Raw genomic sequence first — 22,589 nt, 5'->3', positions numbered from 1 at the left:
CTCTGTGGTCCACACAAGACTTCTCCCATCTTACTATTAACATATCCTTCTATTCATTTCTCCCTCATGTACTTATCTAGCATCCCCTTAAATGCATCGATGCTATTTGCCTCAACCACTCAATGTGGTAACAAGTTCCACAGTCTCACCACTCTTTGAGTAAAGAAGTTTCTCCTGAATTCCTTATTGGATTTATTAGTGACTAACTTGTATTTATGGCCCCTAGTTTTGGACTTCCCCCACAAGTGGAAACATCTTCTCAACGTCTACCCTGTTGAACCCCTTCATAATTTTAAAGACCTCTATCAGGTCTAATCAGTCTTCACTTTTCTAGAGAAAAGAGCCCCAGCCCCTTCCGTCTTTCCTGATAGTTGTACCCTCTTATTTCTGGTATCATTATTGTAAATCTTTTTTGCACTTTCTTCAGTGCTTCTATATCATTTTTGTAATATGGAGACCAAAACTGTGCACTGTACTCCAAGTGTGGTCTAACCAAGGTTCTTTATAAGTTTAACATAACTTCTCTGCTTTTGAATTCTGTTCCTCTAGAAGTGAATCCCAGTGTTTTGTTTGCACTTTTTATGGCCGTATTAACCTGCGTTGTCACTTTCAATTTTTTGTGAATCTGTACCCCTAGATCCCTTTGTGCCTCTACCCTATTTAGACTCTTATTTCCCAAGAAGTATGGCCTCCTTATTCCTGCTGCTAAAATGCACCACTTCACTATATTGAAATTAATTTGCCATTTACATGCCATTCAGCAAGTTTGTTAATGTCTTCCTGTATTTTGTTGCAGTCCTCCTCAGTATTAACTATACCCCCCAGTTTGGTGTCGTCTGTAAATTTCGAAATTGTACTTCCAATTCTCGAGTCCAAATCATATAATGCAAATAGTGAACAACCATGGTCCCAGCACCGATCCCTGTGGAACACCACTTCCTACTTTTTGCCAGTCTGAGGAACTATCTTTAATCCCTACTCTCTGTTCTCTGTTTTGTAGCCAGCTTGCTATCCATTCTGCTACTTGTTCCCTGACTCCACATGCTCTGACCTTAGTATATATTACATATAATGCATTACCCTTGCCTGCCCTTTTTGTTACTTCAAAGAATTCAATAAGGTTCGTCAAGCATGACCTTCCTTTTTGAAATCCGTGCTGACTGTTCTTTATTATATAAAAGTTTATTATCTTAAACTTTATTATGTTGTGATCACTATTGCCATGATGCTTCCCTATGCTTACTTCTTATCTGCTCTGGTTCACTTCCCATTACTGGATCCAGCAGTGATTCCTCTCTTGGGCTTCTTATATTTTGGTAACAAAGGAGCTCTGTACACACTGTAAAAACTCCATTCCTCTTTCCCTTTCACTAGCTCTTGCTGGTTTATTTGGGGGTAGTTGAAATCTCCCATGATTAATATTCTATGTCTTTTACTCATTTCATAGATTTGCTTACATATTTCTTCCTCTACTTCGCTTCCATTATTAGGTGGTCTGTAGAATACCCCTATTAGCATGATCGATCCCTTCTTATCCGATATCTCAATCCATATGGATTCAGTTTCTAGCTTAATGTTAGTTATGTCTTGGTTTTTCTACTGCCATTATATTATCTCTAATTAGTACAGCTACCCCACCCCCTTCTTCCCTATCCTTTCTAAATACGTTATATCCTGCAATATTTAACTGCTAATCCTGTTCTTCATGCAGCCATGTTTCAGTTATTCATACTACATATGTTTCCAGTTCCCCTCTACAAATTATTGCCTCCAGTTCCCCAGTTTTGTTTCATATATTGCTGTACAGGCAATTTAATTTGTTTTTATTAATCGTTCTTCTCAATTCATTTTTAACAGTTATTTCATACTTGTGTTCTATAAATTTATCTGTTCCCTGACCATTCATATTACCCTTACCCTTTTCCTTGGTCTGACCTTTTCTCTCATCTCTTATTTCTTTTAATTTCAGGCTAGTGTTATTTCTACCAGATCCCTCCCCCCATCTTACTAGTTTAAAGTCTTATCCACAGCCCTATTTATCCTTTCTGCTAGGACCTTGGTCCCATTCTGGTTCAGGTGGAGCCCATCCCAGCATCCCAGCTCCTTCCTGTTCCAGTACTGGTGCCAGTGGCCCATGAAATGGAATCCCTCCTTCCCACATCACACTTCCAGCCACGCATTCATCTTCCTGATCTGTCTATCCCTATGCCAATCCTACATGGACCACAACAACTGGTTCTTCACCCTCCATTTCCAAGTTCCTTTCCAGCCACTTTGAGATATCCCTTACCCTATCACCAGCTCGGCAACACACCGTTCAGGACTCTTGAATGCAGAGGATGATATCTATCCCCCTATATTATAGGACCTTAAGAACATAAGAAATAGGAGCAGGAGTAGGCCAATCGGCCCCTCGAGCCTGCTCCGCCATTCAATAAGATAATGGCTGATCTGATCCTAACCTCAAATCTAAATTCATGTCCAATTTCCTGCCTGCTCCCCGTAACCCCTAATTCCCTTGGTCCCATTCCAATCCCATATGACCACAACTTTTCTATTTCTATTTTGCCCCACCCCTGCCTTGAACTGCCTCCTGCTCCACTGTGCTATGGTTACCATTCTGGCCATCCACCCTGCAGCCTTCATCCTTTTGCCCACAGGTAGCAAGTACACCGTACCGATAAGTACATTGGATAGATATGATGTATCTACCATATCGAATCTGTTTAACATTTTAAACACCTCAATCAGATCACCTCTCACCCTTCCATACTCAAGGGAATAGAAGCTAAGTTTATGCAACCTGTCCTCATAATTTAACCCTCTAAGCCCTGGTATCTGCGCTGCACCCTGTCCATGGCCAATATATCTTTTCTGAGGCTTGGTGCCCAAAAATGAATGCAGTTCTCCAAATGGGGTGTGACCAAGGCTCTATATAATTGAAACATAACTTCCTCCCCTTTGTAATCCAGCACCCTTGAGATAAAGGCCTACATTTCATTAGCCTTTTTGATTGCTTACCTGCCCTGGAAGTGTTTGATGGGACTGTGTGGAGGGAGCTTTATCTGCCCTGGGAATGTTTGATGGGTCAGTGTAGAGGGAGCTTCACTCTGTATCTAACCTGTACTATACCTGTCATGGGAGTGTTTGATCGTGTGATGGAAAGTGTTCCCCCACCGACATCCCGCACCTTTATGAAAACTATTACAATTTTAACAAAGGAATCTATTTTCATATTCTTTCGGATATTTCCCAGAAGCTATCGAGGGTTTGTGATTATAATGCAATAAATAACACAGGAAGTACATAAGGAGTTCTATAGTGAGAAATCAGGAAAAGATTTCAAAAGAGAACTTGGGTAGGTAACTAGAACGGACAAATGATGATGTGATCCAGTAAAACTGCGGCATGACATTGGATAATGCCAGGTCAGCTCACTTACATAATTTACTGGCGGTGCCAGTATGTCTCTTATGCACCAGAAGCATCAGCTGTCATTCAAGACCCATCGGCTGGCTGTTGTGCACCATGCAATTTGCCCACATGGGTGGTGGGCATGGATGGCCACATTTAAAAAAAAAAACATGTTGGGACACCCATTCCAAAAGGGTTCTGAGCAGCTGCTGCACCAGCCCAGGCACATCACCCACAGTGTGAGGCAGCTGCTTCATTGAAACACAATCCAGGGGCTAATGAGACCAGCGTACACTCCATGCCTTGGCCCCCAATCCCTGTTGCACCCATCGCCCCATTCGGTGCACGCTTGATGCAGGGGGTGGGAGCCCAATGCATTTCACTATCAGTCACCAGCCATTGTATCATTGGATTATCAATCCGTGAGGTAATGGTAAAGACTTGCAATTAAACAGCACCTAAACACACCTCTCAGAAACATGTTCAGCACTTCACATGGACTACTTTTGAAGTACAATCACTGCCGTTGCGTAAGGAAACACGGCTCCCCAATTTACACAGACCAAGATCCAACAAACAGCAACGGGTAAATAAGAAAGAATGAAAACCTGTGGGTGTGCTCCATAACAAGGTTCAACTGTAAGAGTATTTCAAACCAGAACTTGGACAGAGAACAAAATGAGAAAGAGGAGACGAGAATCTGACGCAGTAATTGTGGTTCAGTAGCTATTGCAGTACGTACTGGCTGTACTCTAAACCTACCCTTCTCAAGCTGCTCTCCATCAGGACGGCTAATACTGGGTGCGTGAGGAATTTTTCCATCAGTAGATACTTGGGATTCTATTGTATAAATACAGCAGGTTACTCAAAATCTAATCAACTATACGAACTGTACTTAATCTGTTTTTTAAAAATTTTCTCTCCTGAAGAAGGTTGACTCTTGCTGAGGTGCAGTTCCAGGGTACTGGGCACCTTCCTACAATCCTGCCTGACTCCTTTTATGTGTGAGCCCAGACAGTAAATGCCAGCTGACAGTTTGACCATGGGGAAGGAATTGGCGCCATTGGTGGAACTCTTTGGAAATATTGGTCTGTGGAGGGAGGAAGGTGGGTTAACGTTTTAGGTCGATGACCTTTCTATCGGTAATATTAACCCTATCTTCCTCTCCACAGGCGCTGCCTGACCTGCTGAGTGTTTCCAGCAATTTCTGTTATATCACATTTTCAGCATCTGCACTAATTTGTTTTTCGAAATGAGTCTCCAATTTCAGGAAGGAGAATGACGTGCAGCCCCTCCCTCGTGCCTGCGTGTGCAGCCCCTCCCTCGTTGCGCCTGTGCACACAGCCCCATTGTATTTTGTTCAATATGCCAACAGGCTGTTGTCCCATTTTCCCCGTGTCTGTGGCCAGGTATGGACACTGCCCTTAAGGCACATTGCTCTATGATAACAGAATAGTTGATACACACAGAGCTGCAATCAGGAAAACTGGACAGTAAACACATCGATGCATACTTTTTCTGTCAATATTTTTCAATGGGCAGACTGTGATGTAACAGAATCATTTAATGGGGAGGAAGGCTGGTGGTAGCTGCAAATTAAACAGTGCCAGCCTTGCAGTACCTCATTCAAAGGCCATTCTTCACCTGTGAGCCTGGATTTTGAGAGTCAGTTGTGGAAAATTGTTACTGCTGCACCTGATCCCACATTCACCTGCTATCCGAATGTGTGTGTGTCCAGCTGCAGCTTGCTGTATAGCAATCAGGAGCAAGAACCCTTTTCTCCCATGGACCAGCCCAATGGCTGCCCTATGTGAAATTAGGGACTGCTGGAAATAGGGTTGCCAACCTTGCAGGATTGTCCAGATATGAAAGATTAATCTCCTGGACACTGCTGGAAGCAACCCAGGAGAAAAGTCATTGGGACATTAAAAAAAAGGTTATAAAAACACTTTAGTTTATTAGTTATAAAAATATTGGAGAAGGAGGGAAAAAGGTTGTTTGACTGGCAGGGCGGTTGGAGGTCATTTGATACCCCTAGGACTACGTGCAACCAGAGTTGGCAACTCTAGCAGGGAAAGGACTTCAAATCAGAACTCAGGCAGAGAACAAAACAAGGACGAGGGTGATTCACGCACTGTACTGGTACCTGGAAAACCTACCCCGAGGAGAGGAATCAGAAACGTGACCACTTTCAGATGATCGAAACCCACACACAGAATCAGACGAGGTGGAGCCTATCGTATCAAAATAAGAGATTACACAAACTCCGACTCAACTGCACAAACTACATTCCATCTGTTTATGAATCTCTAATCAGCCTTATAAATTGGGCTCCGAAATTCCGATTGGGGCCAAGGTGTGAGGGGGTAGGGAGTGCAAATCCGGTTCTGCCAAGATTCTGCACCACTGCTGCCCGAAGGAGAATTCTTTGGGGTGAGGGGAACGATTGGGCTGAATCTTCTGCCAGCCCCCTCAGTCAATGGGGAAGTTCCTGGCCACCTCAGGGATTTCGAACATTACACCTTGGGAAGGCTTTAGGGAAATTTTCCCACTAAGCGAGTGTTAATTGTATTCAGGTGGTGGGTATCAATTGGGGACTCTCTATCCTTTTTAAAGGAGAGTGTATTTAGGGTCTGGTGTGTGTGTGTGAGGGGAATTTCTGTGAATAAAAGCTTGGAAACAACTAAAGACCAGGCTCTAGTATTCTGTCCTCCACCACATGGCTATCCAATTTTAGCAGTGAGGACTGGCACTGAGGCCTAGGAGATGCCTCAATCCTTCCAGCTTCAGGTGATTGACCCTGGAGAGGGGCGGATCCCTGGGCATCAATTCATTCTATAAATGCTCCACTGGGAGCTGCAGGTTTAAAATACACTTTGGGCCTTTCCTGGCCTCCTCTCCTTCGTTGGGATGGCGTAATGCTGTTCCGACTATGTGGTTGGCGAATCGGGGAGACTCTGCTAACGCAGCCGCCCAGCGTATGTAAATGACCCTGATCTCCGTAATTTGGGGCAGGGTCTGGGTCTCCTCACTTGCAGCCCCTTCACCCCACTACTGCTGACGGGGCACACTGATCGGAATTTCAGGGCCAGGTGCCAGTGGTTCTGGGTAACTAAATGCGAATAACATTCAGACTGTTGTTTTTGTTTGAAGTGCTGGTGTCTGTTAATTCACTGATGGGATCGTGCTGGCTCAAACCTTCCTTATCCCGAGTGCCTATGTTTTAACCAACACTCGAGTCTGAGTGCAGATAGAATGGAAACATCCTCCAAAGTGGCAGGACAGCAATGCAGCCATCGTGTAATGTGGAGCGGCAATGCAGCCATCGCATAACGTGGAGCAGCAATGCAGCCATCACAAAACCCTTGGACACAGGTTTAATTCCCACTCTGAAAAGTTGCTGATCTATGAGGTGCCTGGTGAGTCCAGGAGTCTGCCTGCAGCAGGTGGGACTTTTCTCCTTGATTGGTGTGAGGATGTCTTGGTGGCCAGTACACAGCAGGTTGTCAACTGGTCCTCTGTGTGTGTGACAGGGACACTCAGAATGGGGAAAGGGGAAAAAGACCTTCAGTAAAATGGAAATTCAGCTTCCAAAACAGAACACAAACTTTGTCCCTTGAAACCTTACCTAATTTATTCACAGAAACCATGTTTGGTTGCTATGGGTTACAGTAGTGTTTGATCATTATGGGAGTGCATGTGTATGCTCCTCCTCCATTATTTCAGCTGCTACCATTCCACTGAATTTTCCTAATACAAAAGGCTGCTCTCCCTCAAACGTTCCTCCCCAAAAGATACAAACTAACACTCTTCTGTCACCAGTTTTGCCACGGCTGTCAGTTATAATACAGTGTAGCAAGGTGGGACTTCAGGGTACAACAGGTTAGCTACTGGCTTCCACTTTTAGAACCAGGGAATAAATAAAGCCCTCACCAATCGATGGAAAGCCACTGGTATGTTATCAGCAGTGTGTCCAAGGGCCGTCTCAGTCCTGGAGAAGAGACCCCGGAGTTCGGGCCGTCTCAGTCCTGGAGAAGAGACCCCGGAGTTCGGGCCGTCTCAGTCCTGGAGAAGAGACCCCGGAGTTCGGGCCGTCTCAGTCCTGGAGAAGAGACCCCGGAGTTTGGGCCGTCTCAGTCCCATACCTGCCCTGGGAGTGTTTGATGGGACAGTGTTGAGGGAGCTTTACTCTGTATTGAACCTGTGCTGTACCTGCCCTGGGAGTGTTTGATCGTGTGATGGAAAGTCTTCCATTACCCCACTGACATCCCTCACCTTTTATGAAAGCAATCAAAATTCTAATAAAGGAATCTATTTTCATATCCTTTCAGATATTTCCGAGGAAATATCTGTGGGTTTGTGGTTTAACGGGATAAATAATAGACATGGAAACCCATGGGAGCTGTATAATGAGGGACTGCGGAAGGATTTCAAATCAGAACTCAGGCAGAGATCTAGAAAGGACAGATGATGCAATTTGGTATAACCGCGTTGCGGTGCAGCGATGACGGCACATAACGCTGGCTACACTGAGAACCTACCCTCAGAACAAGATTCATCAACTGCAAGTGTCTCATCAAGCTGTTCGGAGCCTATTGCAGGAAAACAGCAGGTTAAACAAACTCTACTCAATCGCACGAGCTTTACTTCAATTGTTTATGAAAATTCTAAACGTCATTGGCTCTAACCTAGATGCAAATAACATTCTGACTGTTGCTTTTGTTTGATGTGCTGGTAGCTTCGAATCCATTGATGGTATTTTGTACATTACCGACTAATAAATTATGCTTTAATCAAGAGTCCCTGGGGGTGAAATTATCTTCACCAGTAATATGAAACAGGCTCATAGTGAATTGGCAGCCTGTTTTACACCACGCCCCATCTTCTTTTCCAGTGGAGCCTATTTGCCCAGTTTGCGTTACTGGCAGAGACCAATTTCACCCTCTCAGTGCCTTAACTAGAAGTCAATCTCTGAGTGCGGACAGTGTGGTCATCCCACTTGCTCTGCTGGCTCTTGGGCAGCTCTTTGACCTGGTTCAATCCGGTGTACACAGGCACGGAGATAAAGCACCAAGTCAACAAGTTCATTAAAGCATAGCTGCTGCCCAGCGTAGTGTTGGGACTGCCACAGTAAAAAGTTGGGCAAGATTAGTGCTTCTGACTGCAATCCCATGGAAAAGCCACCTGTGTGAATGACAGTCGAGAGTGTGATTGGGCATGGGTGGGAGGCTCTCCCATAGTTCGACAGGCCAACTTGGGCGAGGTATTGGAGCACTGCAGGCAGCCAACACGGGCCAGAATGAGCTGCCGGCTTAAGGAAGGGCAGGGAGAAGGAGTGAGGTGAGAGAAAAAAACACAATGAATTGCTCTGGTCTCAATGTTTAACAAGTCACATTCCATTTGAACATATTGACAATGTTTGAACCTTATCGTCAGAGAACTATTTGAAAAATAAACCTTTTGAAGTAGTTTTGTTTGGTCTGGCAAATCCAAACACCCCCATGAATAAAATCCTGCCTTATACCAGTACCTCCAATTACAGTTATATTAACAAGTTCTTCCCAACCACCACACTCCCACATGCTATTTTGTGTCCATTTCTATTTTTGCCAAAACAATAAATTAAAGTTTGTTGTGCCAATATTAGACGACATGACACACAAACTGAGGTGTAATAGGGCAGCTAGAAAACCAACAAAGGAATCTGCCTTTATTTCTTAGACAGCGGAGATCAAGGGTTTGGGATGCAACAGAGTAAATTACAGCGACGGGACGAGAGGGAAATGATTCAAATTAGAACGGGCAGGTGAGGATATGACACAGTTTAACCGCGGGCTGGAGGTGACTACACGATGTCCTGGCTACCTACCCTGAGAACGGAGGGTTGAATCACTGATATCTTCAGGTTTCTGAGAAGGAATCTGCTCAGAAGATGGCGAGGAGGCTGCAGTAGGAAGATAGCAGGTTACACAAATTCTACTCAGTCGAGCGAGCTGAACTTCACTCACTCCAAGATTAGTTTGCCCTGAGGCAGCCAGCGCCATTGTGGGCTGCACTCGGAGAAACCAGCCCTTGGGATCGCCTGCAACAAAGGTAAGTAACTTACCTGAATGTGGAGCTGGGAGGAGCAGGAATGCTCCTCCTTACTCCATTTACCCCACCCCCCTCCGCCTCATCTCCCGACCCCTTTTCGCCCACACTCCTGGTCCCAACCCCATCCCCTGTGGCTACAGCCCCGCGGTCTCGACCCCACCATTCACGATCCGACCCCCAGACCTACTGAGGCCGTTGCAACACTAGTAGTGGCCCGATTTTTCTCCAGTCTTCACCGCCGGGCTGTTGTGCCATGCTGGCTCTATTACAATGAGGTCCGAGGCCCAGTATCTGGGCCGTCTTGGATCAGGGTATTTATCACTTGCACCCAAAGATGGGCGCGCTCAAATTTCTAGGCTGTTGAAACATGGAGCTGGCTCCCACGACAGCTCGGGGAGTTGGTCCAGTGGGTGGCTGAACCATTCAGACCAGGATGGTGCCAGGTTTGATGCCTACTCTGTGCTGAGTTAGTGGATCTTAGCTAGGTGGTTGGTTGGGATCCTACGATTGGTTTCAGTGCCCTTGGATGGAGGAGCGATAAATTCACCAAGGTTCCTGCTCCTAGTCACTATCCAATGAAGTGTGCTTGACTATACATTGGGAGACGACAGGATTAGGCTCAGCTTTGATATCCCTTACTGTCAGGCACCTCCAACACTCACTGTCAAGGCTGACACGTGTGTAATGGTCCACTGGGTGAGAAATGGAATAGCCACAGCCCATGTGAACCATGCTTCAACAAGGATTCAAATTGGAACTCAATGGCAGGGAAGTAAATGAGAAGGGCTAGACGAGGATGTGACTCGGTATATGTTATTGACGGCACACTGTGCTGGCTACACTAGGAACCTACCGCCAGGTTCATGTTTTTCAGTCTTGATGCGCCCAATAATCACCGGAGAAACTATTGTAGTAAAAGTGAAAGGTTAAAAAGTTCGACTCAATCCTTACATAGAATTTACAGCAACAGAAACAGGCCATTCAGCCCAACTGGTCTATGCCAGTGTTAATGCTCCACACGAGCCTCCTCCCACCCCACTTCATTTAACCCTATCAGCATATCCTTCTATTCCTTTCACCCTCATGTGTTTATCTAGCTTCCCCTTAAATGCATCTATACTATTCGCCTCAACCACTCCATGTGGTAGTGAATTCCACATTCTCACCACTCTGAGTAAAGAAGTTTCTCCTGAATTCCTTATTGGATATATTAGTGACTATCTTATATTTATAGCCCCTAGTTTTGGACTCCCTCAAGTGGAAACATCTTCATATTTTTAAAGACCTTTATTAAGTCACCCCTCAGCCTTTTTTTTTTAGAGAAAAGAGTCCCAGCCTGTACAGTTTTTCCTAATAGTTATTACCTCTGAGTTCTGGTATCAACCTAGTAAATCTTTTTTGCAATAAAAACAGAAAATGCTGAAAATACTCAGCAATTCAGGCAGCATATGTGGAGAAAGAAACAGAGTTAACGTTTCAGGTCGATGACCCTTTGTCAGAATTAAGTCATCGCCCTGAAAAGTTAACTGTTTCTTTCTCCACAGATGCTGCCTGACTTGATGAGTATTTCCAGCATTTTCTGTTTCTATTTCAGATTTCCAGCATCCGCAGTATTGTACTTTCAAATCTTTTTTGCATCTGCTCCAGTGTCTCTATGTATCCTTTTTGTAATATGGAGATGAGAACTGAGCACAGTACTCCAAGTGTGGTCTAGCCAAGGTTCTAAATAAGTTTAACATAACTTCTCTGCTTTTCAATTCTATTCCTCTAGAAATGAACCCCAGTGCTTTGTTTGCATTTTTTATGACCTTGTTAATCTGCATAAACTTCATATAATCAGTCTCGTCATTAAGAATCAGGGTTCTAAGGAAGGACATTGAAATGAAAATCTGGCTTTTCCTTTTGATTATAGCTCTCGTGTCTGCAAATCCTCTAATCAGATCATGAGCTGTGCTCGCAAATCCCTTATTTGTACTGAACTCCTGGTCCTTAATCAACACCAAGTCCTTGAGTCCAGAGTGAGTGGATGTGAACCGTTTACGGTTACAGTCTTCAGGAGGTAGATCTGAATGTATTTTGGAGAAGGGGGAATGGGTATGAAGTGCATTACAAAGTCACAAACACATTAAACCACGGGGGCTGTTGGATCTTGATGGAGAGCAGTTGATCTCAGCTGCATCACTTTCGGGAGACCCTGAGTTGGTGTCTGGGCATATGATGGAGAGACCCATACCCAACGCACTGTCCCGAGCCTCCTAGTGTCTGCTTACAAGGCAGAGTCTTGGAGATGTGGGGGTAGGGTCACCCTCTGTCCACCTGGCCTGTAAGGGGTAATTTCTGAATTTGTTCCAATGGTGGGAAGGCTCGCCCAGCGAGACCACATCGTGGAAATTTGGGCCACGGTCTTGAATAGTCAGAAGATTGTGCACAGTTCACGCCTGAATTTCCGGTTTTCCAGTGGGCGAGGCCGCCTGTCTGCAGCATTGAGTCAGAAAATTAGCCCAAAAATCAGAGACAAAGAAAAATGGAGAGAAGATATCTTAGTCAGGAACACTCATCGATTAAAAATACCAAGCTCCTATGAGCATCTCAACATATATAAAGTCACGTTTAGTGATTATCTGAATCGGTTTATGGTGTTCCTCACTTGTTATACCAACAGGTTTAGTCCCATTGCGCTATTTTACTTCATATAAAAAGCTCTTTCCCAAACCAAGAAAGACCCACTTTTATCTTGTGTCAGTCACCATTATCCCCACTACTGCCAATAAATGCATCTTGTGCCATTAAAACACCAATCTGATGTTGGATTAAAGCACATTGGTGGGGACAGTGTAGAGGGAGCTTTACTCTATCTAGCCCGTGCTGTACCTGCCCTAGAAGTGCTTGATTCTGACACTGGTGCCTAGAATGGAAAGTGTTCTGTTCTCCATTCCTCAGCTTGATGAGCACAAAAGTTCATGAAAATAAAAACGTGGTGAGCTGTGAACTGAAACCTCAGCGTTATTATCTCCTGTGAATAATTCCTAGATAGCAAAAAGTGAGGATTCATGATATAACAGGGCAAATAATAGGGGAAGAAACCTGAAGGGAGCTACTTGCAAGTGATGGAAGAAAAATAAAGGAACAGGAAAGAACTCATTTATATAGTCTTGTTATATCTTCAAGACGTACCAAATTGCTTCTTTACAATTACTGTTGAAGAGCAGTCACTGTTATATGTGGTGTGATTGTGGAAATAAAATATTTCAATTCAGATCTCAGGACAGAGGACATAATTAGAAAGAACAGACTCGGTATAACTGCAGCCTGGCAGTGGTGACACAGGTAATCCTTGCTAAATAATGTTTGGAGGCCCCAGAAGATGTGTGGTGTGTGTCTCCCAGTGAGTGCAACCAGGCATAGCCGGGTGTCCTACCATCCAACTTGCTGGCTCTCTGTTTCTCACGCAGCTGCTCAATCTCCTCTTGCTTTGCCTTCTCAGCCATCTCTATCTGTTCTTTACCATTTTTCAGAGCCTGCAGTAGAAGCAGTGCGGTGTTAGAGGCTTACAGTGTACAGACACAAATGTGCCACATATAGTTAGATTAGAGGACACTAAATAGAGATGAGGATCTAGGTCCCAGGTTCTATCCTAGGTATGTACTAGTTACCTGATCACAACCAGGGCAGCTGTTGCAGTGCTACAATTGGCCTCAGGACAGGGAACAATCAGTCAGGGTTTCCACATCTGACCTCTCTCTCATGCTTCCTACTGGAAAATGCAGTTCTATGTGCATTAGGTAATGACAGAATCAAGCTCAGCAGCAATGTTCTGTACTGACACCTCAGACTTGCACATAAAAACTGGCCACTTGGGCAATTGTGGGAGTGAACAGGAATGTTTTGGTCCATTGGGATTCTGTACAGTGGGAGTGAACAGGGTGGTTTGGTCCGTTGGGATTCAGTACAGTGGGAGTGAATGAGAAGTGGTTTGGTTCATTGAGATTCTATACAGTGGGAGTGAATGAGAAGGGATTTGGTCAGTGGATTACTTTGCCTGGATCATGTATATGGGCATGGAGGCAGAAAGGAGCAATGATGTAGTTTAAAGTTAGCAATACTTAAAAAGCTTTTATGCAACATGAAGGATGATGAATTCTACTGCTTTTCACCACCCAGGGTTAGCTGGTATCTGCCAGTTTGTACAGGGATGAAGCCTGGGTTCCTTCCTGTTTGGGATCCCTGATGGGTCCATGCTGATTTAGCACCGAACCACCCCAATCAGCTTTCTTACATCTGACATCACAGGAAAGCGCATGGATTTAGCAGGGGTACTCACGTTCGAGATTGCCTGCTGTGCTGTCTCATCGTTCAGCAGTATGGATTTGTCCAAGGCCATTTCAAAGAATTTAACGGCAGTCTGAAAATTGCCTAGTTTAACTGGAAGAATAAAAAATGGAGGCTTAAGGTTGTGAAAGATGATGTGAATTTTCTCTTCTTTTTGTCATTTTGTTTTCCCCTCCTTGCAGTACAGGGATGGAGTCTGGGTCCTCCCTGTTCAATGTGACTCAGTGCTATATCACCCAGTGCAACATTACAGCCAAGCTCCTCAGACATTTACAAGGATGAATCTTCCTCCAATATCCCCTCCCCCTGTAAGGAAGCTCCTGGCTTCTGCTCTCCCTGCATTACACAGCTGATAGTAGGAATCTAGTGTGTGAAGGGCTACAGGCTGTTGTCCCATTTCTTCATTCCAGGTAGCTTTTATTGTGCCCAACGCTTCCAAAGGCGAGGCAGCAAGTCAAAATGTGACCAAATGCACATGGTAGCCTTCGATAGTGGGCCTGAGGGTGAAAAATGAACCCTTTTACAATAAGTTTTGCGTTGGAGTTAATGTGGACTCCATCATTGAACCATAGAAAAGATACAGCACAGAAGGGGGCCATTCGGCCCATCGTGTCCACGGTGCCCATTCTAATCCCACTTTCCAGCACCCGGTCCGTAGTCCTGCAGCTTACAGCACTTTAGGTGCAGGTCCAGGTACTTTTTAAAAGAGCTGAGGGTCCCTGCCTCTACCACCAATTCGGGCAGCGAATTCCATACACCCACCACCCTCTGGGTAAAAAAGTTTTTCCTCATGTCCCCTCTAATCCTTCTGCCAATCAGCTTAAATCTATGTCCTCTAGTTCTTGAACTCTCCGCTAGGGGAAACAGGTACTTCCTGTCTACTCTATCTAGGCCCCTCATAATTTTGTACACCTCAATCAAGACTCCCCTCAGCCTCCTCTACTCCAAGGAAAACAACCCCAGCCTATCCAATCTCTCCTCATAGCTGCAATTTTCAAGCTTTGGCAACATTCTTGTAAATCTTCTCTGCACTCTCTCCAGAGCAATTATGTCCTTCCTGTAATGTGGTGACCAGAACTGTGCACAATACTCCAGCTGTGGCCTTACCAGCGTTTTATACAGTTCCATCATTACATCCCTGCTTTTGTATTCTGTACCTCGGCTAATAACGGAGAGCATTCCGTATGCCTTCTTCACAACCTTATCTACCTGTACTGCCACCTTCAGGGACCTGTGCACATGCACTCCAAGGTCTCTCACTTCCTCTACCCCTCTCAATATATTCCCGTTTACTACCTATTCCCTTTTACTGTTTGCAATACCTCACACTTCTCCGGGTTGAACTCCATTTGCCACTTTTCCGCCCACTCCACCAACCCATTGATATCTTCTTGGAGTCTACAGCTATCCTCTTCACTATCAACTACACGGCCAGTTTTTGTGTCTTCTGCAAATTTTCTAATCATGCTCCCTACATTCAAGTCTAAATCATTAATATATACCACTAACAGCAAGGGACCCAACACTGAGCCCTGTGGCACACCATAGGCTCCTAATTTCTCTGACAGACAAATAAAGCTCTGACAGAACATTATAGGGATACCACAGGCAATGACTACCTTTGGTGCCTCACCTACATGTTCATTCCTCATGTATGAGCTTAGATAGTTAGTGTCAGTGGGGTATTCAAACCAGAAATATAGGACCAAACTCTCCCTGAGTACACTGCAACATCCCAAATCTAAATTTGGGATTTGTAAATCTTTTTTCAGCTCTCCAAATTTGTTTGGAGATGGATTTTCCCTAACGCTGTGGCTCCTTTTTAATACAGCTTTGGAAAGCTGCGATAAATATTTTATAAGATATTAAGGGGAACGGATAGGGTGGTTAGAGAGAAACTATTTCCGCTGGTTGGGGATTCTAGGAGTTGGGGGCACAGTCTAAAAATTAGAGCCAGACCTTTCAGGAGTGAGATTAGAAAACACTTCTACACGCAAAGGGTGGTAGAAGTTTGGAACTCTCTTCCGCAAACGGCAATTGATACTAGTTCAATTGCTAAATTTAAATGTGAGATGGATAGCTTTTTGGTAACCAAAGGTATTAAGGGATATGGGCCAAAGGCAGGTATATGGAGTTAGATCACAGATCAGCCATGATCTTATCAAATGGCGGAGTAGGCATGAGGGGCTGAATGGCCTACTCCTGTTCCTATGTTCCTAAATGAAATTGGCATGTGAAATTGATCCAAACTGGATGGATTTGGGAGGATTTGGGATGGGTTTGAACTTGGAAAGGACTTTGGAACGTGTTCCTGCTTAGCCTCCTTACTTTCAGCCTGTGCCACCAGCACACTGGCGTTCATTTTCCACTCTTCATCTCCTGCCTTTTCCGCCGATGCCAAGGATTTTAAACCATAGTCCCGAGCCTCTTCATTGTTGTTGAGCTCCAGATGACAGCGCCCAATCTCATGGAAGAGCCAAGTGCGTTCCAAGTTGGATTTGGTGAGAGTTTCCTTCTCCATCCAACTGCACAAAATCAGAAAATCCAAAATAAAATGGAGTTTCCCAAAAGCAGCAAATCCTCTAGGAATTCTTAAAAGCAACCATAAGAAAATTAGAACTTGATTAAAAAGGGCAGCAAACAACTCGGTCATGGCTCAGTTGGTAGTAATACTGCCCAGTGTGGCACTGAACCGTGCAGACACCGTCTGGCGTGGCACTGAACCGTGCAGACACCGTCTGGCGTGGCACTGAACCGTACAGACACCGTCTGGCGTGGCACTGAACCGTACAGACACCGTCTGGCGTGGCACTAAACCGTGCAGACACCGTCTGGCGTGGCACTAAACCGTGCAGACACCGTCTGGCGTGGCACTGAACCGTGCAGACACCGTCTGGCATGGCATTGAGTGATACAGATGTACAGATTTTATATTGGGCCAGTACCAATGCCATTGGTTCCCAAATTGTGGATCAGGCACAGTCGCTGCCAACCCCAAAGTAAACTTGCCAGCTTCACCAAGGCTGGCACTGGAAATGCCAGTGGTCGGTGTTAACTGGTTGCATCAGACCTGCAGACTGGGAGCTGACGGTATCAGCACTGGCACCCAGTAAACCAAATATAAGAGCAGATTAAGTTCCGTCAGAACTCCTGAAGTGTTGCGTAGTTGGCTACATAGAGTCTCAGCTGTGGGAGAGTGAATCTGAATAACTATCCTGCTCTGGCATAATGGGTAACCAATTTAACCACAAAATAGCAACAGATCAGTTCACTTAACATAAAGCAAGGCCTCTTCGGAAAACTAGAATCCCAGAGTTAAAGGGATTTGTTCAGACCTTATTAGCCCTTTAGTTATCCATCCCTCTACCAGTAGAGAGTGAAAGAACTTTCATTGATATCATGCCTTATCACATTTCTCAGAAACATCCCAAATCACTTCAGTCAATGGCTGTTATGTAGACAAACATGGCAGACATTTTACGGACAGCAAGATTCCACAAACAGTGAGATGAATGATCAGATGATCCGTTTTTTATGGTGTTGGTTGAGGGGTGAATGTTGGCCAGGACTCTCTGCTGTTCTTCCAATAGTGCCATGGGATCTTTTACATCCACATTAGCTTGCAGTTTAATGTCACATCAATAGGACGGAATCTCTGACATTGCAGCACTCCCGCAATACAGCCTACATTATAACCTTAAACCCAACTAGAAGTGTGTGGGGTACTCAGTGATGGACTCTACTCTCCCACCTCCACCAGGACCAAACCTATGATTAGGAGTTACCGTGCTGGGACCAAAGAGCAGTCAGTGTTTTAACCTGGCATAATACCCTGTTACCGTGCAAATACCGTCAGAATTCGAAACACGAAGCACTGCCCCAGGGTAAAGTACTTTATCCTTGGAGTTTCAGGGTAACCCCTGTAGAAACCTCAGCACCATGCATCATACTTACGCCTCCACCGCCTTTGCAAATTCACCGATCCTTGCATACACCCTGCCGATGTTGTCCAGGGATCTTGATTTTGCTTCTATGTTGTCACTGTTTTTTCAATTAAAAAAATTGTGAAAAAGGGGTTTCTTTTTGATACCATTTTAAATTAAATTTATTCCATACAATTGTTCAAGTGGGTTTGCCGGACTCAGGGTCCCATTCCCAGGGTAGGGGGTAGGCAGCTGACTCACTTTCATGCCTCTGCCAGTCCTGTTCTCAATGTGATGGAGAACAAGCCTCTAGTTTTCTCTCCCTCACCGGCCTGCATTCAGCACTCCCTCCTGGCAGGGTGGTAGCACAACACCCATTGCGCAGCATCAACAACAACTTGCATTTATATAGCGCCTTTAACATAGTAAAATGTCCCAAGGCGCTTCACAGGAGCATAATCAGGTAAAATTTGACACCAAGCCACATAAAGAGATATCAGGGCAGGTGACCAAAAGCTTGGTCAAAGAGGTAGATTTTAAGGAGCGACTTAAAGGAGAAGAGAGGCGGAGAGGTTGAGGGAGGGAATTCCAAAACTTAGGGCCTGGGGAGCTGAAGGCACGGCCGCCAATGGTGGGGCAAAGAAAATCGGGGATGCGCAAGTGGCCAGAATTGGAGGAGCGCAGAGATCTCAGAGAGTTGTAGGGCTGGAGGAGGTTACAGAGATGGGGAGGAGTGAGAGCCATGGAGGGATTTGAAAACAAGGATGAACATCACGGAGATTTCCTGCTTTTTTTAATAAAAGGCTTTTTTCCGTTCTTTTCTCCCTTACTCCTACTGAAGGGTGCAGGTTCCACAGGTGTTGGCTGCCCTCCACCACCTCAATCGTTCTTCATGTGTGAGCCTAATCAGTGAGTCTCAACCTGTCCTCACCTGACATTCACACTGAACACTTTCCAGCAGGGGTCACTGCATAGTAATCAAGAGGGGCTGATTATTTTCTTCCCTTCCAGTAGCCCAGAGTGGCACTGAGGCCAATTATAGCAGCCTTACCCCCAACCTGCCGGAGACCAGCTAGCCCACTGAGTTCCATTGTTTCTGTGCTGTGGGCCACTCTGAGTTTGTACTGTCACCGCAAAGTGAAGGACAGCTTCCACCCCAGTGCTGGCATTTCAAAGTTTTAAGAACATAAGAGTAGGAGTAGGCCAATCGGCCCCTCGAGCCTGCTCCGCCATTCAATAAGATCACGGCTGATCTGATCCTAACCTCAAATCTAAATTCATGTCCAATTTCCTGCCCGCTCCCCGTAACCCCTAATTCCCTTTACTTCTAGGAAACTGTCTATTTCTGTTTTCAATTTATTTAATGATGTAGCTTCCTGGGGCAGCAAATTCCACAGACCTACTACCCTCTGAGTGAAGAAGTTTCTCCTCATCTCAGTTTTGAAAGTGCAGCCCCTTATTCTAAGATTATGCCCCCTAGTTCTAGTTTCACCCATCCGTGGGAACATCCTTACCGCATCCACCCGATCAAGCCCCTTCACAATCTTATATGTTTCAATAAGATCGCCTCTCATTCTTCTGAACTCCAATGAGTAGAGTCCCAATCTACTCAACCTCTCCTCATATGTCCACCCCCTCATCCCCGGGATTAACCGAGTGAACCTTCTTTGTACTGCCTCGAGAGCAAGTATGTCTTTTCTTAAGTATGGAGACCAAAACTGTATGCAGTATTCCAGGTGCGGTCTCACCAATACCTTATATAACTGCGGCAATACCTCCCTGTTTTTATATTCTATCCCCCGAGCAATAAAAGCCAACATTCTGTTGGCCTTCTTGATCACCTGCTGCACCTGCAAACTAACTTTTTGATTTTCTTGCACTGGGACCCCCAGATCCCTTTGTACTGCAGTACTTTCCAGTTTCTCACCATTAAGATAATAACTTGCTCTCTGATTTTTCCTGCCAAAGTGCATAACCTCACATTTTCCAATATTGTATTGCATCTGCCAAATCTCCGCCCACTCACCCAGCCTGTCTATATCCCCTTGTAGGTTTTTTATGTCCTCCTCACTCTCTGCTTTCCCTCCCATCTTTGTATCATCTGCAAACTTTGATATGTTACACTCGGTCCCCTCTTCCAAATCGTTAATATAGATTGTAAAGAGTTGGGGACCCAGCACCGACCCCTGCGGTACACCACTGGCTACTGGTTGCCAGTCCGAGAATGAACCATTTAACCCAACTAAACAAGTTGGGGAGTTTCCGTGCAGAAAATAAACAAACGATCGACGGATCACACTCACGTCTTCCTTGCAATCCGTAGATCCTTCTGATGACTTTTCAGAGCTCCTTCCATGTCTCCTAGCTCAATCTGAGTATTTCCGATTGTGCTATACAGATTCCCGAGGATTTCCGCCTTGTTGGGAAGCTCTCTTTGTGACCATCCTTCCACGGTCCGCAGCAGCTCAGTGGCCTTATTCTGACATTCTTGAGCACGCCCATCAGCAAACACTGAGCAAACAGGAAACCAAATGGCAGCGAGTGAACCCCAAGTTACAACACTCACTCCGCATTAATCCTTCTTTCCCTTTGTGTTTTTCCGTTTCTCTTCTTCCCCGCCCCTCGCTGACTCTAACTGGGGTTCAGGTTCCATGGGCGTAGATTGCCCTCTGGCACCTCACCCGCTCTTCCTGTGGGAGCCTAGATAGTGAGTGAGCGACAGCTGGCTATTTGACTATGGTGGGCAGGACAGCCAAAACCAATCCTGTCCTCACTCAACGCCCACACTCGTACTTTCCAGCAGGAATCACCAGCTGTTGATCAGGAGCTGATGTTATCCCCTCCTGGGGCACTGAGGCCAACTCTAGCACCCATACTTCTGTCCCAGCTGAGATCGGCTGACTCAGCACAGACCATGGATCGACCCTGGGACCTGTTGGTCTGTGTGGTTCAGTAGCCCCAGCTTACTTTCTCTGATTCAATCATTTCTTTTCTTACCCTTAAAGGAAACTGGCCTCTTCCACTAGCCTGTGGATCTCCCCACCAATCACCTCTCTAATAGCCACTCCCAGGTCAATGCCCATTCGCAGCTGTCGGGGTACATGGGAGCGCTTATCGTGGATACATTCAAGCGCTTACCAGTGGTACAGGGGAACCAGCATCATTAACGGAAGCATAATCTGCAACAGTAGGATTTTCTCATACGTTGGTGCAGGCTTTTTTGGGGGGTGGGATGGAGGGACATGCTGAGATTGGGGCTGAGGCACATTATAGTAGCAAGGTAGAGGAAGCTTTACTCTGTATCTAATCCATGCTGTATGTTCCCTAGGAGTGTTTGATGGGCTTTACACTGTATCTAACCTGTGCTGTACCTGCCTTGGGAGTGTTCGATGGGCAGTGAGACTATGTATCTTACTGCACCAGAACTGACACTGGTGCCTGTAGTGGGAGATGTTTTGTTGACCAGTGCAAAAGTCACATAAAAAGTGCTGGCTCAGTGCAACAGTCACCCAGATATAATACAGTCTAAACGGGTATTTGTTTGGTGATGGTTGTCATTGTGCCCCATCCGACCCTTGATGTGACTCTCCCCCCCCCAGTCTGTTTCACGTACGCAGGTCGATTTGTTCAAGACGTGTGAGGAGGTACATGGTGTGTTCTGACCGCGGTTGCATTCTGTTGCTTTTCCAGCTCTGTTCCTTCAATCTCCGCTCACGCTCTCGGGCAAAGATGGGCTTCTGCTGCCTCCAGAACTCGGTGCGCGTGTCGAGGAATGCGATTCCGCTCATTATCAGATCCTGGATGGTTCCACCAGACTCCGTGTTCGTCTTCATCAGTTCTGATTTCATCGTGGGAAAGAAAAATGGGAAATATCTGTTCTGTGAATTTCGCAACAAGGAAAATACATCAACAATTCTTACAATGAAATGCCCTATCCCCCCCACCCCAAACTTTCTCCCCTCCTCTCCTGAATGTTCTCACTTTCACGGGGTAAAGGCTGTGACGTGTACTGACAGTGAGTAACAGCAGGCTGCTGGACTGTGAAGGGCATCACAGTTGATCCAAATACTATCCTCACTCAAGATGTGCAGTTTCCAGCAGAAGTGACTGGATAGAGATCAGGAGTGGGACCTCTGGCCGATTTTTTTTTTCCCTTCCCATCCCTACCGATGCCCTGGCTGAGAACAGTTAACTCCGCACAGACTGGGACTTTCCTGGATGGCTGGGTACCACATCAGGCAGTGGATTTACCCACTGAGTCAAGAGGAAAGCATTTTTAAGATTATTTTTCTCAGCTTCTCTTGGTTGGAAGTCCCCCCCGCAGCACCGGCTGGGTGAGAGGGCAGGGAAGGATCAGGCTGCCCAGAAACACAGGCCTCCACCTATCCCACTCTAACACGAGCTTCCGGCTGGGTGTGTATGAGTGAGATGAGGGGGCTCCTTCTCTGATTATTTTCCCATTCTGTGTGGGAAAATATTTGGCCTCCCCTCAGGCCCTGCCGACGGTGATACAGACACTCAGAACTTTATTTCAACTGTCTGTCCCTCACATCAGGATCAGTGAGCTGTCCAGCCAGCTCTCCGCAGAACTTCTTAATTCACAAACAAAAATGTTTTCAATTAAAAGTATTCTCAGAAATCACAAAAAATGGGAACTGTTTGTAGATTTAAAAGGACCCTGAGTTCCCTCTGGTGGCCCAGTGACTAAACAGCAACAACGTATTTATTTTGCCCTTTTAACATAGAAAAACACCTCAAAAAGAAAGAACTTGGATTTATATAGCGCCTTGCGCGACCTCAGGATGTCCCAAAGCACTTTATAGTCAGTGA

General features: G+C 45.5%; 1 protein-coding gene across 3 annotated transcripts in view; it reads right to left on the bottom strand.

Moving 5' to 3' along the window:
* The window catches only part of odad4 (outer dynein arm docking complex subunit 4), a 63,743-nt gene that overhangs the window by 30,521 nt on the left and 10,633 nt on the right, over nucleotides 1–22,589 (bottom strand). For 2 of the 3 annotated variants that reach the window (XM_067969348.1, XM_067969349.1), the window contains exons 6-11: nucleotides 21,373–21,597; nucleotides 20,063–20,270; nucleotides 17,791–17,877; nucleotides 16,165–16,361; nucleotides 13,829–13,929; nucleotides 12,926–13,025 (exon numbers count right to left, since the gene is read on the bottom strand). In XM_067969348.1, coding sequence (XP_067825449.1) covers nucleotides 12,926–13,025; nucleotides 13,829–13,929; nucleotides 16,165–16,361; nucleotides 17,791–17,877; nucleotides 20,063–20,270; nucleotides 21,373–21,597 — 918 coding nt within the window. Of the gene's footprint in view, nucleotides 1–9,283; nucleotides 9,359–10,360; nucleotides 10,412–12,925; nucleotides 13,026–13,828; nucleotides 13,930–16,164; nucleotides 16,362–17,790; nucleotides 17,878–20,062; nucleotides 20,271–21,372; nucleotides 21,598–22,589 lie in introns of all 3 variants that reach the window. The other variant, XM_067969347.1, reaches the window with a different exon arrangement.

The sequence above is a fragment of the Heptranchias perlo genome, chromosome 30 (assembly GCF_035084215.1).
Source record: "Heptranchias perlo isolate sHepPer1 chromosome 30, sHepPer1.hap1, whole genome shotgun sequence".
NCBI lineage: Eukaryota > Metazoa > Chordata > Chondrichthyes > Hexanchiformes > Hexanchidae > Heptranchias > Heptranchias perlo.
This window is presented reverse-complemented; position numbering and strand designations above follow the sequence as displayed.